The sequence below is a fragment of the Pecten maximus genome, chromosome 3 (genome assembly GCF_902652985.1).
Source record: "Pecten maximus chromosome 3, xPecMax1.1, whole genome shotgun sequence".
Taxonomy (NCBI): domain Eukaryota; kingdom Metazoa; phylum Mollusca; class Bivalvia; order Pectinida; family Pectinidae; genus Pecten; species Pecten maximus.
In genome coordinates, this window is record NC_047017.1 from 7,677,648 (window position 1) to 7,692,843 (window position 15,196).

The following is a 15,196-nucleotide window of genomic DNA, read 5'->3' on the forward strand; positions in this document are numbered from 1 at the left end:
ATTTGATCACATTTTAATGAAGTACACTTTTTCCTTTGACGTTTAAAGTGAACTTAAAAACTGATAAACGCTGCTTAATCTGCCCTGCTGACGTAGCAGTAGCTGTAATCATACCCCTCTGGCCTTTACACAACCCTATAGGTTGATTCAAGTGTGATATTTCAATCTTTATAGTTTGAATTTAATGTTCAATTTAACTTTTTTTTTTCAAAGAAAAAAAATGAGAGTATTATGTGATATCTTCTTGTGGTTAAGTACGGGAAATCAATTTTTGATCATCAACAGATTTATTGTTCGAAATTAGTCAAATTTGAAAAATTTATATTCAGTAATACTATTTGTTGAGGTGTGATACTGCAGGATTCTGTTTACATGTATTTGTTCTGTAACATTAGTGTATTTTGTATAATTAGCTTATGCTGTGGCGTGTCGTCCGTCGTCCAACCATCCGGCCATCCGTCCGGTGTCAACTTTTCCATTTAAAAGACTTCTTCTCAATAACCAAGAGTCCCATGGCATGCAGAGACCTAATATTTGGCCTATAGCATGCTGGGGTGAAGGGCTATGACTTTTTCTCAATAACCAAGAGTCCCAGGGAGTTGATATTGGGTCTGTAGCATGCTGGGGTGAAGGGCTACCAAGTTGTTCAAATGAATGACCATGACCTTCATTCAAGGTCACATAATTAAAAAGGCTAAAATCTTTAAACGACTTCTTCTCAATCACCAAGAGTCCCCGGGAGTTAATATTGGGTGATTGGGTGTGTAGCCCTCTGGGTGAAGGGCTTCCAACTTTGTTCAAAAGAATGACCTTGACCTTCATTCAAGGTCAAAGGGGTCAAAAAGGCTGAAATATTTAAAAGACTTCTCTCCAATAACCAAGAGCCCAGGGATTTGATTTTGGGTCTGTAGCATGCTGAGGTGAAGGGCTACCAAGTTTGTTCAAATGAATGACTCTGACTCAACATTCAAGGTCACGTTGGTCAAGTATGCTTAAATCTTTAAATGACTTCTGAATACAAAGTGCTGAGAGACATTATATTGGCCCTGTAGCATGCTTTCAAATAACTGCAGGATCCATATATGAAAAGATCACTGCATTGCAGGTGAGCAATTCGGGCCCACTTGATGAAGTTGAATGTTTCTAATGCAGACAGACAGATAAAACAGATAGGTAAAATTTGATACCCAGGAATGTTTCTATAACATCACAGTGTGAAATGGGACCGCTTATAAAAGATACCTATTATACTGTTACACAGAAAAGGAACAACAAACTATTTATACAGAACTTGTCAGTTTTTAAAACAAAATTGATAGATTGCAGTATTGTGTTGTCTCCCCAGGGATCTAGTGCACCTGTGTCTAGAATATCAACCCTTTTTCTCTCATGTTAGTGAGGAATATTGCAAATTCTTGTATTACATCAAAGAAAATACCTCTCACAAAAGCACCTGTTCCATTAAAAATTCTGGTAGAATCACCTGCCTAATACAGAAATCTGAGAATTGTTTAATCAATATGTATTCAGTAAGATAGCTCTTCACAAAAAAGTTTTGTTACACTTTTTGTAAAGATAATTTTATATAATATAATTTTAAATTCAGTCAGCATATGTGTGGTACAAAACAACTGATGATGATATGCATTATATAAAGGGTATAGCAAGTTGTTGAAAATTATTGTATATATTTAAAGAACATTTTAACATTAATTATCAAAGCTGTGATAGACTGATGGTAGGTTTACGCGTCATTAGCAGTAAATGTCATCGGTGTTGTGATAAACAAGACCTTGTGTACGACTCTGAGTGTTGTAACTGTAACAAACTAAATCTCATGTCACCATGGCAATATTTCTTCTGTGTGTGAAAAATTATTCTGACCTGAATTAACTGGTAATTTACAGCTTGAAAAAGAGCATTCTGCTTAACTCAGGTATTGAACATCGCTGGGTTGTGGGTATACTTAAATCTTGTTAAAAACAGATCAATAGACATTTATATTTTTGCCCTAAATACCACTGAAAGTACAAAAAATAATTCTGTCAAACCTGCCTTAGTGACTGCCTGAATTATGCAACTCCCTCTTACATGTGACTGTATTTCTCCCTCCCAGTTTTATTTACTTTACTAGTTAACAAAACTGTGATTAAGAGACCACCTGTCATATGTGACCTTTTTATTGCCTCCCTTGGAGGGTCACATATAACAGGTTTACCGTGTGTGTAGGTGAAACTGAAAGCATAAAAAGTTTGTTACAGTTATCTTACTGTTGGAATTTTAGATCACTTGAGACAAAGTCTCAATTTACCTTTTCTAATTGCCTTTTGTCATGCGTCTTTCGTTTGTTAACAATTCACATTTTTGGCTTCTCAATAACCAAGATGCCTAGAGACCTGATATTGGGCATAAGGCATGTTGGGTTGAAGGGCTATCAAGATTGTTCAAATGAATGACCTTGACCTTCATTCAAGGTCACAGGGGTCAAATATTCTAAAATCTTTAAACATCTTCATCTCATTAACCAGGAGGCCAAGAGATCTGATATTAAAGCTATAGCTTGTTGGGTTGAAGGGCTATCAAGATTGTTCAAATGAATGCCAATGAATGTCCTTGACCTTGGACTGTAGCATGCTGGAGTGAACACATTGACCTCATTCAAGGTCACAGCAATCAAATCTACCAAAATATATCAAAATTCAGGTGACCGTTAAGGTCCATGGGCCTCTTGTTATAAATTTGTTCAGAAAATGAAAAAAGTGAAAAAATTGCTGTAATGTAATGATATGTTCCAGGTGATTAAGTTTACTGGAAAGCTGATTGAGATCAAGGAGGAGAGAGTGGTGCAGCAGGAAGAGGAAGATGATGATGACGACGAAAGGGACGATGACATAGAGCAGGAGATGAAGGTGGAGAAGGAGGCTCGACGTACTGGATATTTCCTCGGTGTCGGCGAGCCGATACCACACCCCTCTAACATAGAGGTGCCACTCGACTGTAAAACAGTCCTCAGCAGGCACAACATGGACTCCAAATTCACTTATTGTGACAGCAGGTACTCTTCTATCCATCTCTATATAAACATGGACTCCAAATTCACTTATTGTGACAGCAGGTACTCTTCTATCCATCTCTATATAAACATGGACTCCAAATTCACTTATTGTGACAGCAGGTACTCTTCTATCCATCTCTATATAAACATGGACTCCATATTCACTTATTGTGACAGCAGGTACTCTTCTGTTCATCTCTATATAAACATGGACTCCAAATTCACTTATTGTGACAGCAGGTACACTTCTGTCCATCTCTATATAAACATGGACTCCAAATTCACTTATTGTGACAGCAGGTACACTTCTGTCCATCTCTATATAAACATGAACTCCAAATTCACTTATTGTGACAGCAGGTACACTTCTGTCCATCTCTATCAACCACTGTGTGTTCTCTGAGAATTTTCCATTTCATAGTGATCTTAATCTCAGGTTACTCAGGACAAGTTATGGTGAATATACTATTATTCCTGTTTATAGATGAGAGCTGTAGAAATGGAAAAGTTCGAGGTCAACTCTTATCTATTTCATAGTAGGTTTTATACAGATTAAAAAGTTTTCTTTTCCTTTTTTTGTGTGTATTATTTTACAGTTACATTAATGGGTGGAGATCAACCTGACAGCTGTCAATCTTGGCTGTATTTTCCTTTTTGCCCCAAAATAATGTAAAAGAAAAGTAACCGATACCTTGACTGTTTACTCCAGTATGGTTTTTTTTATCACCTTCATCAAATTCAAGAAATCGTGACAAAACAAAACTAAGAACTTTTTGTCTGTACATAGGAGACCGTTCCGTAACTCTTATCGCATTGCTTGGCAAATGGTAGCGCATTCGGTAACATTATTTTTTTAGCTCAACTACCGGTAACCTCTCGCGTCACTTAACAGTTGACCTTGAGCTTAGTAACAAGCTCTGTCAACATCTTGTGTGACTTGGCATTGACCACGAGTTCGGTAACAACCGCTGTCCACCTCTTGTGTCACTTGGCATGGACCATGAGTTCGGTAACAACCGCTGTCCACCTCTTGTGTCACTTGGCATTGACCACGAGTTAGGTAATAAGCTCTGTCCATCTCTTATGTGACTTGGTATTGACCACACGTTCAGTAACAAGCTCTGTCCATCTCTTGTGTGACTGGGCATTGACCATACGTTTGGTAACAATAGCTCCGCCCACCTCTCACCTGATTGGTTCGGTAAAAGCACCTGAGTGCATGTGTTTAAGTTCTGTTGTGTGCTTTAGTTCCCAGACTAAAACACAGGACTAAAACACAGCTAATTAAGCCTAAGCTAATTGAGGGGGGTGGGGGGTCGGGTGGAATAATGAAATAGTATTAATTAAATAAAAGTATATTATAAAGAAATGCTCAAACAGGTTTGGTGAGGTCAAATTGCACAAATATTTATACTAATTTTGTTTGTATGACAGGATGAAGGAATTGGTTGGATACAGTAGTGAAGAGCTTATTGGTAAATCCATCTTCTCCTATCACCACGCCCAGGACAGTAACATCATCGACAAAGCATATAGGGACTGTAAGTACCAATTACTACTGTCGTAGTTTACCTTGTGTGTGTGGTGGCTATCTGTCAATCATCAACTTTGGCCTAAATCAGCTTTTCTGTGGAACCATAAGATGTAGAATTAAAGATACTGCTGTTACAAACTGGAGTACACTCTTATTCACACTGATAAAATTGATACAAAATCTTCTTCTTCAGAACAATAAGGCTTTGCACCATAATTTTCATGTAACATGCTTTGTAATAGTGCTGTCTGATTTCTGCAAATATATGACTTTAACCCAATTAGTTCAACTATATGTTATAATTAAAAAGCATGAACTGATATGAATCCTAAAGTCATGTTTGATATGTGGTGCACTTGTGTAAAGGACGGTTACATTTGTTCTATAGGGGCCGCGGTGGCTGAGTGGTTAAGGTGTCCCGACACTTTATCACTAGCTCTCCACCTCTGGGTTGCAAGTTCGAAACCTACGTGGGGCAGTTGCCAGGTACTGACCGTAGGCCGGTGGTTTTTCTCCAGGTACTCCGGCTTTCCTCCACCTTCAAATCCTGGCACGTCCTTAAATGACCCTGGCTGTTAATAGGACGTTAAACAAAAACAAACCAAACATTTGTTCTATAAATGATCTCGGATATCTGAGATTCTTTACTTCAGTCTTGAGAAATATTAGAAAAATATATTTCTGCAGTAAGGTATGAAATGTCAGATTTATTGTGACAATGAATAATTTTAGGGTAATTTTCTTGACTACATTTTGTTTTATGGCTGTAACTGAATTGCAATTATATGAATCTCAAATTACATTTACTTCTGAGAAACGGTAAGATGATTTATTATAGATTATGTCTTTCAATGAGAAAGTGAGCGGCCAGCGGCATCTACAAACAGTAAGAATTAGGCTGTTTAAATATAAGTGGTTTTATTTGTCAGCAATTCTACCGAAAAGCAGCTGACATTGGTGGGCCTATTTACCAGTCATGGGCTTATTTCTGGATGATTTTATTGCTTACTAAATGATGAACTTGGTGTATATAATGTATTATCACATACATATGAATTCAGTAATTGATAAAACCCTGAAGATGTAAGCTTATCATTTTGAAAATATGATGCTTACCATACATGTATGTTCTATCAAGAAGATACTGGGGCATTGCATTAAAGTCATTATATCTCACAAGTTATACTCTTATGTACCACAGCATACACCCTTGTTACAAATCTAAAAACTGCTATCTCCAGGGAGAATTTGACCCATGTTACATAAGGTTAAGGTCAGTGCTGCGAATGCTGATTGCTTATCATGGGAGGAACCATTTTCTGTAACCAGAAATTATATATGTGAGTTGTTTCCTATCTCCGAACAGCACTTCCTGTCATAGTTTCAACCCAAGTACCGAGTCTTGTTAGGCATGTCAGACCCATTTATAACATCCCACAAATATACCAAATTAAAACAATATGTCTCTGTAGTCTTTAAAACTTGTCCTTAATTGGCTTCAGCAGAACTTTTTTTTTGTCATCGTCAATCTGATTAAAATCAGCTGTTACATGGCTATTTTTACTACGTACTATGCCTGAATAATCAGATCAATCGGATTGTGTCATTGTACTTGTGAATTGATTACATAAATTTATTTATACCAACTTTCTATGGTGTTAAATCAATAGGAATTTAAAGTAAATTTTATTTCTAACCACTTCTATTATCTTGTAAATATCGAAAAAATATTGTCAAAGTTTACTTTACTTTTTTATTACTCTCAAATGTCCTGAAACAGCTAGAAATCACAAAATGTACATTTTTATATGGCATATGTTACAGCTAGCTGTGTTCTTTAAGGGAGAATTTCCATCATGAGTGATTTTCAAGTCTTGTCACGGTACCTTTAAGGCTTATTTAATGTCTTGGGCAAAAATTTCTTTTTAAATTAGAAAGTGTAAATATGCAATATATATGTAAGTCTTATATAGTTAGATATATGTATATACACTTTCATAAGCACGAATGATGCCACATAAAATATGTGTACATATAAGATTGTTGGCCAACACAACCGACACAGTGAATGGTGATGCCACATAAAATATGTGTACATATAAGATTGTTGGCCAACACAACCGACACAGTGAACGGTAGAAATCAAAACTTACCTGTATGTCTGCTTACACTTACGTATTGATCAATACCCTTTATTTTGGCCTGATTTTCCTCTTTGAGAACTAGACTTGCTAGTCTGCAATTATTTCCTATGACTGCAAGGGAACGAGAAGTTAATTACTTCATACCGAAAGAAAACTTTCTCTCGTGAAATCTGATATGCAAGTAAATCCAGGTGTTTCAGTTTGCTTTGTAATGCAGGGGCTGAAATTTATATCAAGCCAGTTCATTTTAGGAAAGTTTTGACTGTAACACACTAAGTTAAAATACTACCACTACTAGGGGGCTATAAGTGGTTCCTTGGACATCTACCAAAGTGGAGTGGGTCTTACTTACAAGCTGGGGCTTATTAGCAGTAGAATATGTAATGGTAATACAATTTTATGGTTACTACCTAATTAAAATAAATTTTAATTGGATGTGCTGAGAGCATCAGCTGGTATCATAAAATATAACTGCAACAATCTAACTTAAACCACCTTCACCACTAATAACTCATAATTATACATGTCTATGTTAAAAAAAAGAAGTTTAAATATGTTTGCTGAAATAAATCTATCAAATCCAATTTATTACTAAAAATGACTAGAGTGTATATGAGAGTGTGCCTGTGTTTGTAATATGGATACAGATGTTACAGCCAGGTTTGGAGGCTTCGTAAATACCATCACACCAAACAAAGGCTCCACTATACATACTGCACTTTGTGTTTAGTTGGCTCACTTTTAAATCTTGTACACTAATCTGCTCAGGACGTTATGGGAAAACTATTTTATTCATCTGGAAGAATCTGGTATATTTACGTGTGTCAGAATGTTGCACTGCTGCAGTGATTTAAAAGCTTTTTCATCTTAGATACAATTTTTCATTTCAAAGAAAATGAATGTTTTCGCTGTAATCTGCTTACATTTGGGTGGAGAAGATTCATGTATTTCAAACATTTTCCCCCCGCTATCAAATCATTTATGAAATCTGATATTACTAAACATTTTCTTGTTTTGGTGCACTCCAATTTTCGCACATCATTAAATTTTGAAAGATTAGTTTAATGGAATTGGCACATTCATATTTTTATTATAGAAATACACTTAAAGAAACTGTAAAAAGTGCAGTCATATTTTAGCACAATGCATCAACAGTGGAAATAAAATATATGTATTATTATAGTAATTAGTTCAAAATATGTCTTGTACAATGTGTGTCTGTATAGATCTCACTGTACTCCCAGGAGATGTTACAAAAGTCCATTATAGAAATTCTAACATGTTAAACTTTATGCATAAAGATTTGCAATCAGTGATACCACATTCTCATTTTGCCATTTGGATTAGATTCAACATGTGCAAAGAGTATACCAAATAGGCTAAAAGCAGATTTCGCAATGTTATGTGGAAAGAGTGAAGCAGATTCCAACTTGGTATGTGGAAAGAGTATACCAAATAGGCTAAAATCAGATTCCACAATGGTTGGTGAGAAAGAGTGTACCAAATAGGCTAAAATCAGATTCCACAATGGTTGGTGGAAAGAGTATACCAAATAGGCTAAAAGCAGATTCCACAATGGTTGGTGGAAAGAGTATACCAAATAGGCTAAAAGCAGATTCCACAATGTTATGTGGAAAGAGTGTACCAAATAGGCTAAAAGCAGATTCCAAAATGGTTTGTGGAAATAGTATACCAAATAGGCTTTTTTATACATTAATACTAAACTTTTACACTAAGGGAGGGGGCTTATTTGAGGATAAGTATGGTATGTATACTAAACTTTTACACTAGGGGAGGGGGCTTATTTGAGGATAAGTATGGTACGTATACTAAACTTTTACACTAGGGGAGGGGGCTTATTTGAGGATATTAAAGAATACAGTATTTTAGTATTCTGGAGACAGGGGCCAGTCTGTGGAGGATTTCTGAAGTAACTATCCTGCGACTCTCTCTGTCGCTGAAGTTTCATTACGTTTTTGCATATTAATACATACAATTTTATGTATATATATATGTATAAGGTTTTGTGAGCTTGCACATTAACTGGAAGTTAACCCTCTTCTATATACCCTTACCAGTATATATTTGACATGGCTATGGGGTTATCAAATTAACCTTTGGATTGCATGCAGTGGTAATTAGTTCAACTTTCTCAATAACTCTTTATGACCAATCTGGAGTTTCTAAGTTTAATTTTCCCCCTTACAGTACTCTTACACTAGTTATTTGTGACTAATTATATGTTCTTGTAAACAAGATGTTTACTCAAGGGTGAGCAGGTCCTTCCGCTGATTAAAGTCAGAGCTGTTAAGTCAAGGCAGTATGGAGGCTGAATGCGTAGTAAAGCTGTACTTACGTAACAAACAATAAAAGCCTTATTCCAGCAGCCACTTGATGGACTGGCAGTTTCCATGATTTGACGATATCAACCTCACTCGAATCCTGATAACGCTCGTTAGGTTTTACCCTGGAACTTGTCAATCAAGGTCTAGTTTACTTATCGGATGGACAGTATTTGCTAATATTTTTTGTGAATGAAACAAAAATGAAATGTAAAAAAAATAAATCAAATTCATTTTGAAAGACATCTCAAAGTTTGGATGACGATGGAGGCTTTAGGTTTTATATAATTATGTTGATTTCGTTCACTAAGCCAGAATACAAGTTTTTATCAATGAAACCCTGCAGTATAATCTGAAACCTGTTTAATAAGCCAGAATACAGGTTTTTATCAGTTAAACCTGTTTAATACTCCAGAATACAGTTTTATATCAATTAAAAACCTGTATAATCTGAAACCTGTTTAATAAGCTGGAGTACTTTATATCAATTAAAAACCTGTATAATCTGGAACCTGTTTGATTAGCCATCGATAGTACTTGATATCAATTAAACCCAGAATAATCTGAAGTATGTTTGATAAGCCAGAGTATTTTAAATCAATTAAAACCCTGTATAATCTGGAAACTGTTTAATAAGCTAATGTATATCAATTATAAGTCTGTATTATCTGGAACCTGGTTAACTAGACATTCAGTAAATAAAAGTGAGATTTTTGTTGGGGAGGGAGGCAAGGGGATAGAGATGACTGACAGGTGATTTATTACAACAGGTGGCTGAGGCTATCATTGGATTCTAAATGTAAAAAAAACGCTTATCATTAAAATGAAATTTCCCATTCTCATATGACACTGGTTGTTGGGAGGTATATGTGAAGGTATTAGAAATGTTAGATAATCAGTCGTAACAATTTGATGACTATTTGACTATTAAGGTATTAAAAGTTTGTTAGGAGGTATATGTGAAGACAATAGAATGTTAGATTAATTTGTCTTTACAATTTTTTATGATTATTAAGTTATTGAAAGTATGCATCTATAATGTACTAACTGAACTGTGTATGTGGTGATTATATACACAGAAAGGAAGTGGAGAATAGTTCTTATGTAATACATGATGTTACATCAGAACGTTTACCGCAGTGTTGTACATGAACGAGCCCACAGTTCCAGGAATGATTTCCCTTATTTGTCTGTATTACACAGTGGCTATGTACAAGTGTGGTTTGATGATTTACGTCATAACTTCACACATTACATCAAGTGTAATTTACTGTTAGGGACAATTATCGAACACTCCCTAATCCATGGGAATTACGATGTATATAGATTCAATTAGTCAATTTTTTTTTTCTCATGCATACCAACTCTTCAGTATGTAAAATAAGAATGAAAAGAATTTTAGATATCTTGCAGGCTTCTCTGATACTCCTTTAGAGCAGTAAAACTATTTCTATTGTAGATTGTGTGCGAGTGTATGTGGTTTTTAGCCACAATCTGAATTAGGTTAGCATGCCTAGACATTTTCAGGGACATGGGGTAAAAAATGAGAGAAACTTTAGAAAGGGCTTCTACATTATCACGGCATAATGGCCTGGGTCATAGTCATGCAGTAGTGTACATGGCTGTAGAGCTATCTTCTTTCTTCTTATGAATGACCTTCAGCAATATTCAGTCAAGGTTACCAGAGAAAAAATATTTGGTGTGCGATATAGGCCAGTAGGCTATACTAGGGGCCACAAGTTTTATCAGATCAATTCCAACTTAATTCTAAAGTCTTAGAGGGATACAGATACTCACCCTGGGCCAGCTTCCCCATCCATACCAGGTATAAGAAATGGAAGGGGGGGGGGGGGGGGCTCTATCACCAACTCCCCCCACCCCTACCAGGTAGAAATTGGGGGGGGGGGGGGGGAGCTCTATCACCTAAATAGTTCCTGCAGTGGTCTGTTCATTTTATCTGTCTAAAATTTTCCCTCATTTCAAAAATGTGATATTTTAATTTGATAAGTGTGAGTTTCTGCCTACTGATATCTGAAGAGATTAGTGGACTGAAGTGAAAGGTTTCTGAAGGAGTTTTCTTGACACTGCGATAAACACTTAAATCCATTAATAACACTGGTTTACTATTACAACTGACAGCCCCATCTAGGTCATCCCTGGTCACAGGGGTCAAGATGTAGGCCTATAAAAATAGCAGCTCTAATGATACAGTTATGTTGGGTTGTATTTCGTAAGGTAGGGATAAAAGCAACAGCTTGTTGGCTTCAGGCAGGAGATGTTTATTTATTTAACACTGTGTTTGTTTTAATATCAAAACTTTTCCTCGGAATTGGCTACTTGATCCACTTCTGTCACTGTGACAGTATTATATTTGATGTGGTATATATATATATGCTGGGGGGTCTGTTGTCTTGACAGGATCTTGTAGGTCTGCTATAAAGCTCTGTGTTATTACAAAGTTGCTCTGAGATCAGGACTGACATAACGATGGCCCCTGTTGTGGTGGTAATGTATTGTTATCTGTGGTTCCAGTCATGCTGAGAGTTTCATCTCCCTCAATTCTTTACTGAACAGAAATGGCTTAAACAATAATGGACCCTGTTAAGTGGTATTATTGTTATAATTATCCACTGCTATTTATATAACTACTAAGAGTCCTCTTCCTAACTCTTAAAACAAGAATTTACAAAACATATCTGATTAAGTTAAAGGACTGCTAATTGGTTAATGCTTATCTTCCTGGTACACAATGTTTATAAAAAAAAAAAACTAGGAAGTGTCATTAAAAATCATCAAAAGGCTGAAAACAGGGCTATGTCACCAGGGATCACTTTAGGGATTTTTACCACCGTTTATGGGTAGTTCCCCTTAGGATTTTGATCCTTTTTTCTCCTCCAACTTCTGTTAAATTCACTGAACTATTGTATTTTCCATCATTTATTTATGGCAATAATATCCTCAAATCCTCCAGATTTGCTTTCCTAATTTACCATTTGCTGTTTTGACTTGGAAAATGTGTTTTTTAGGTAAAAAGCTGAAACTGTACCTCTTTTCAGAATTGATTTCCCCCTTTTGACCTAAAGGGAAGTTTCCCCTAAATGCTAGATTAATCCCTAGTCACATATATTCCTATCACACTGTTCTGGTACATACATGAAGCCTTGAGTACTGCTTCCTTTTAAATTGAATAAAAATTAGGTATCAGATGACAATTAAATATTTCAAACCACGCAAAAGAACAGTCTTATTTGAAAAGTAGGTATAGAAATGCTATATTAGGATAGAGTAATAGAAAATATCCTGTCTCTTTTGAGGCTTGACAAATTAGTATTTAGTAACCCTTACTTTCTAATCGTTTGATCTGCTGAGCAAAAGATCATTCACTTTCACCATTCGAAGCTTGTGAGGGTCTACGTATATATATATACATTTCTAGAGATCTATTCCCACAAAGCTTCTGAATAATTAGCTTACACTTGAAGTGTTCAATATCACCAAATTAATGAACAGCCTGCCCACCATGGGTTCAAACTCCTTGAATGCTAGCCCTCTGCAAGTAAAGACAGTGCTATACCAATGATAATGAGCTAGAGGGAAATTCCCATATTGATAATGAGCTAGAGGGAAATTCCCATCAGTCAGAACTGGGGAGGTAGCCTGTAGTCTCAGGTTCTAAGCTATACCAATGATAATGAGCTAGAGGGAAATTCCCATCAGCCAGAACTTGTGAGGTAGCCTGTAGTCTCAGGTTCTAAGCTATACCAATGATACTGAGCTAGAGGGAAATTCCCATCAGTCAGAACTGGGGAGGTAGCCTGTAGACTCAGGTTCTAAGCTATACCAATGATAATGAGCTAGAGGGAAATTCCCACCAGCTAGAACTGGGGAGGTAGCCTGTAGACTCAGGTTCTAAGCTATACCAATGATAATGAGCCAGAGGGAAATTCCCACCAGCTAGAACTGGGGAGGTAGCCTGTAGTCTCAGGTTCTGAGCTATACCTATATAATGAGCTAGAGGGAAATTCCCATCAGTCAGAACTGGGGAGGTAGCCTGTAGACTCAGGTTCTAAGCTATACCAAATTGTATTTACTTCATTGTCATGTGGTAAAATAGATATAAACAATGTTTGTTTGTATATTATAATGGAAAAAGTACTAAAAAATGTTGGAAAAATCAACAAAAAATTATTTGAGGCCTGTGGTATTTTTGTTTGCCTTCATACATGTATATTCAATCATAGTGTATGTTATATTATAATGATAGCTCCATTATCAGTTTGATAATTTTCTGTTTCAGTGTTTGCTAAAGGCCAAATGATGACTGGTCAGTACAGGTTCCTGGTCAAGCAGGGTGGGTTTGTGTGGGTCATCACTCAGGCCACAGTCATCTATAACAGCCGGACACAGAAGCCCCAGTGTATAGTGTGTGTCCATTACGTCACAAGGTAACTAAAACACAGTACTTGGTTTGTAGGTTTTTCATCCTCCATATGTCACAGGTATATATATATAAGTCTGTGTTCAGACCCCACCTGTGAGTCCAATTATTCCCTATGTCACAGGTGTAGTCTGTGTTCAGACCCCACCTGTGAGTCCAATTATTCCCTATGTCACAGGTGTAGTCTGTGTTCAGGGGCTAGGAGTAAAATGGTCTTATCCACACTTCCAAGTCCAATGACCTATCCAACTGGTACATTGACAGTTTGAAATGGAAAAGACGTGTAAGTTGGTCCTTTTTGGTCCACTGACAAAGAAGTCTTAAGTGAATGTGTCCACTGTGAAAAATGATGAAGAATTTTCTTAAGATAGGTTCAACTGACAGGAGTAGTAGTCTTGAGAAAATTCTGAAATCTTAAATGTATTAATGATGAAGTCCAATAGAGTTTAGACAATTTTAATGATTACTGTGATAGATCAAATCAAGATATCTATCAAAAAATTAGAATTTTGCCATCATTTTCCTTGTCACCACCTCTACACTGTGTCCTGACAACCTTTTACAAAGTCACTCAAATTTGCCTTTTCATTACCTGATATCATCACTATTTGGTGAAAAACTGTCATTATTACTAATATAGCAGCTTTACAGAAATAGTCTGAAGGCTGAAGGCATTGTGACCCTAGCTCACTAGTTATTTCCTGTCATTAAATGTTGATATACAACTTTCTTAATTCTGTATCATTGATCTTTTAAGAACAGAATGTTCAAGTGACATGGACAATTGCTTTGAAACAAGTTCAGTTCTCCATCATCAAATTTAGAGCGGTATATAGTGTTAATATTATGACAATCCTAGAAGAGTATACAGTGTTAATTTAATGAAAATAGTTGAACAGCATATAATGTTGATTTAATGAAATTCGTAGAACAGCATATTATGTTAGTTTAATGAAAATCCTAGAGTGGTGTCATCAATTCTTTGGTCTGTCAATCCTTTACAGATTTTGATCAAACTTGATGTATATAGATAGTAGTTAGGGCATTTTCAAGTTTAATATCTATATATTGTGTTCCAGTGGGGTAGAACAGGACAATATGATTCTGTCGGATGTACAGGACGCTGAAGTCAAGACAGAGGTTAAGAAGGACGTGAAGGAGGTGATCCAGTGGAGTTTCGGACCGAGCACAAAGGACGTTTTTGTTACCAAGACCGAGGATGATAAGGAAGACTTCTACTTCAGTGAAGTTCCTAAAAGTAAGTCTTTACCGTTGTAGGGAAACTGAGACTCTATCTTGGACACAAAAGACAAAGTGGTCTCATGTATTTCCATTAATGGCTTTGTACAAGTTATCTCATCACAGGCCGTTCAAATTAATATTGTATCTCTATGATTTAGGAAGTTTTGGGAGAATATATACCAGGATATTTGGGTCAGCTATTGCTATATGTCATAAAGTGAAACTTCTACTCATTTACCACTTGCTCTAGTGCCACAAATTTTGCATTCATTTATTGGAATTGTGAAATGATTAAGAAATTTCAGTTTACCATTATCAATAACAATTGTCTCAAATAGAACAAGCATCTTATTCAGACAGAAACTGATGAGTAGTACATTGTTTTTCTACAGATAAGCAATGTATTGTTATTCTAATTGTATTTTCTAAAATTTGTAGAAA

The 15,196-nt window shown here is 36.1% G+C and overlaps 1 protein-coding gene across 2 annotated transcripts in view; it reads left to right on the forward strand.

Annotated features, from left to right (window-relative positions):
* LOC117323062 (hypoxia-inducible factor 1-alpha-like) overlaps positions 1-15,196 on the forward strand; it is a 43,890-nt gene that overhangs the window by 19,275 nt on the left and 9,419 nt on the right. For both annotated transcript variants that reach the window (XM_033878062.1, XM_033878064.1), the window contains exons 5-8: positions 2,796-3,055; positions 4,490-4,596; positions 13,373-13,520; positions 14,593-14,771. In XM_033878062.1, the coding sequence (XP_033733953.1) occupies positions 2,796-3,055; positions 4,490-4,596; positions 13,373-13,520; positions 14,593-14,771 (694 nt within the window). The remainder of the gene's footprint in view (positions 1-2,795; positions 3,056-4,489; positions 4,597-13,372; positions 13,521-14,592; positions 14,772-15,196) is intronic.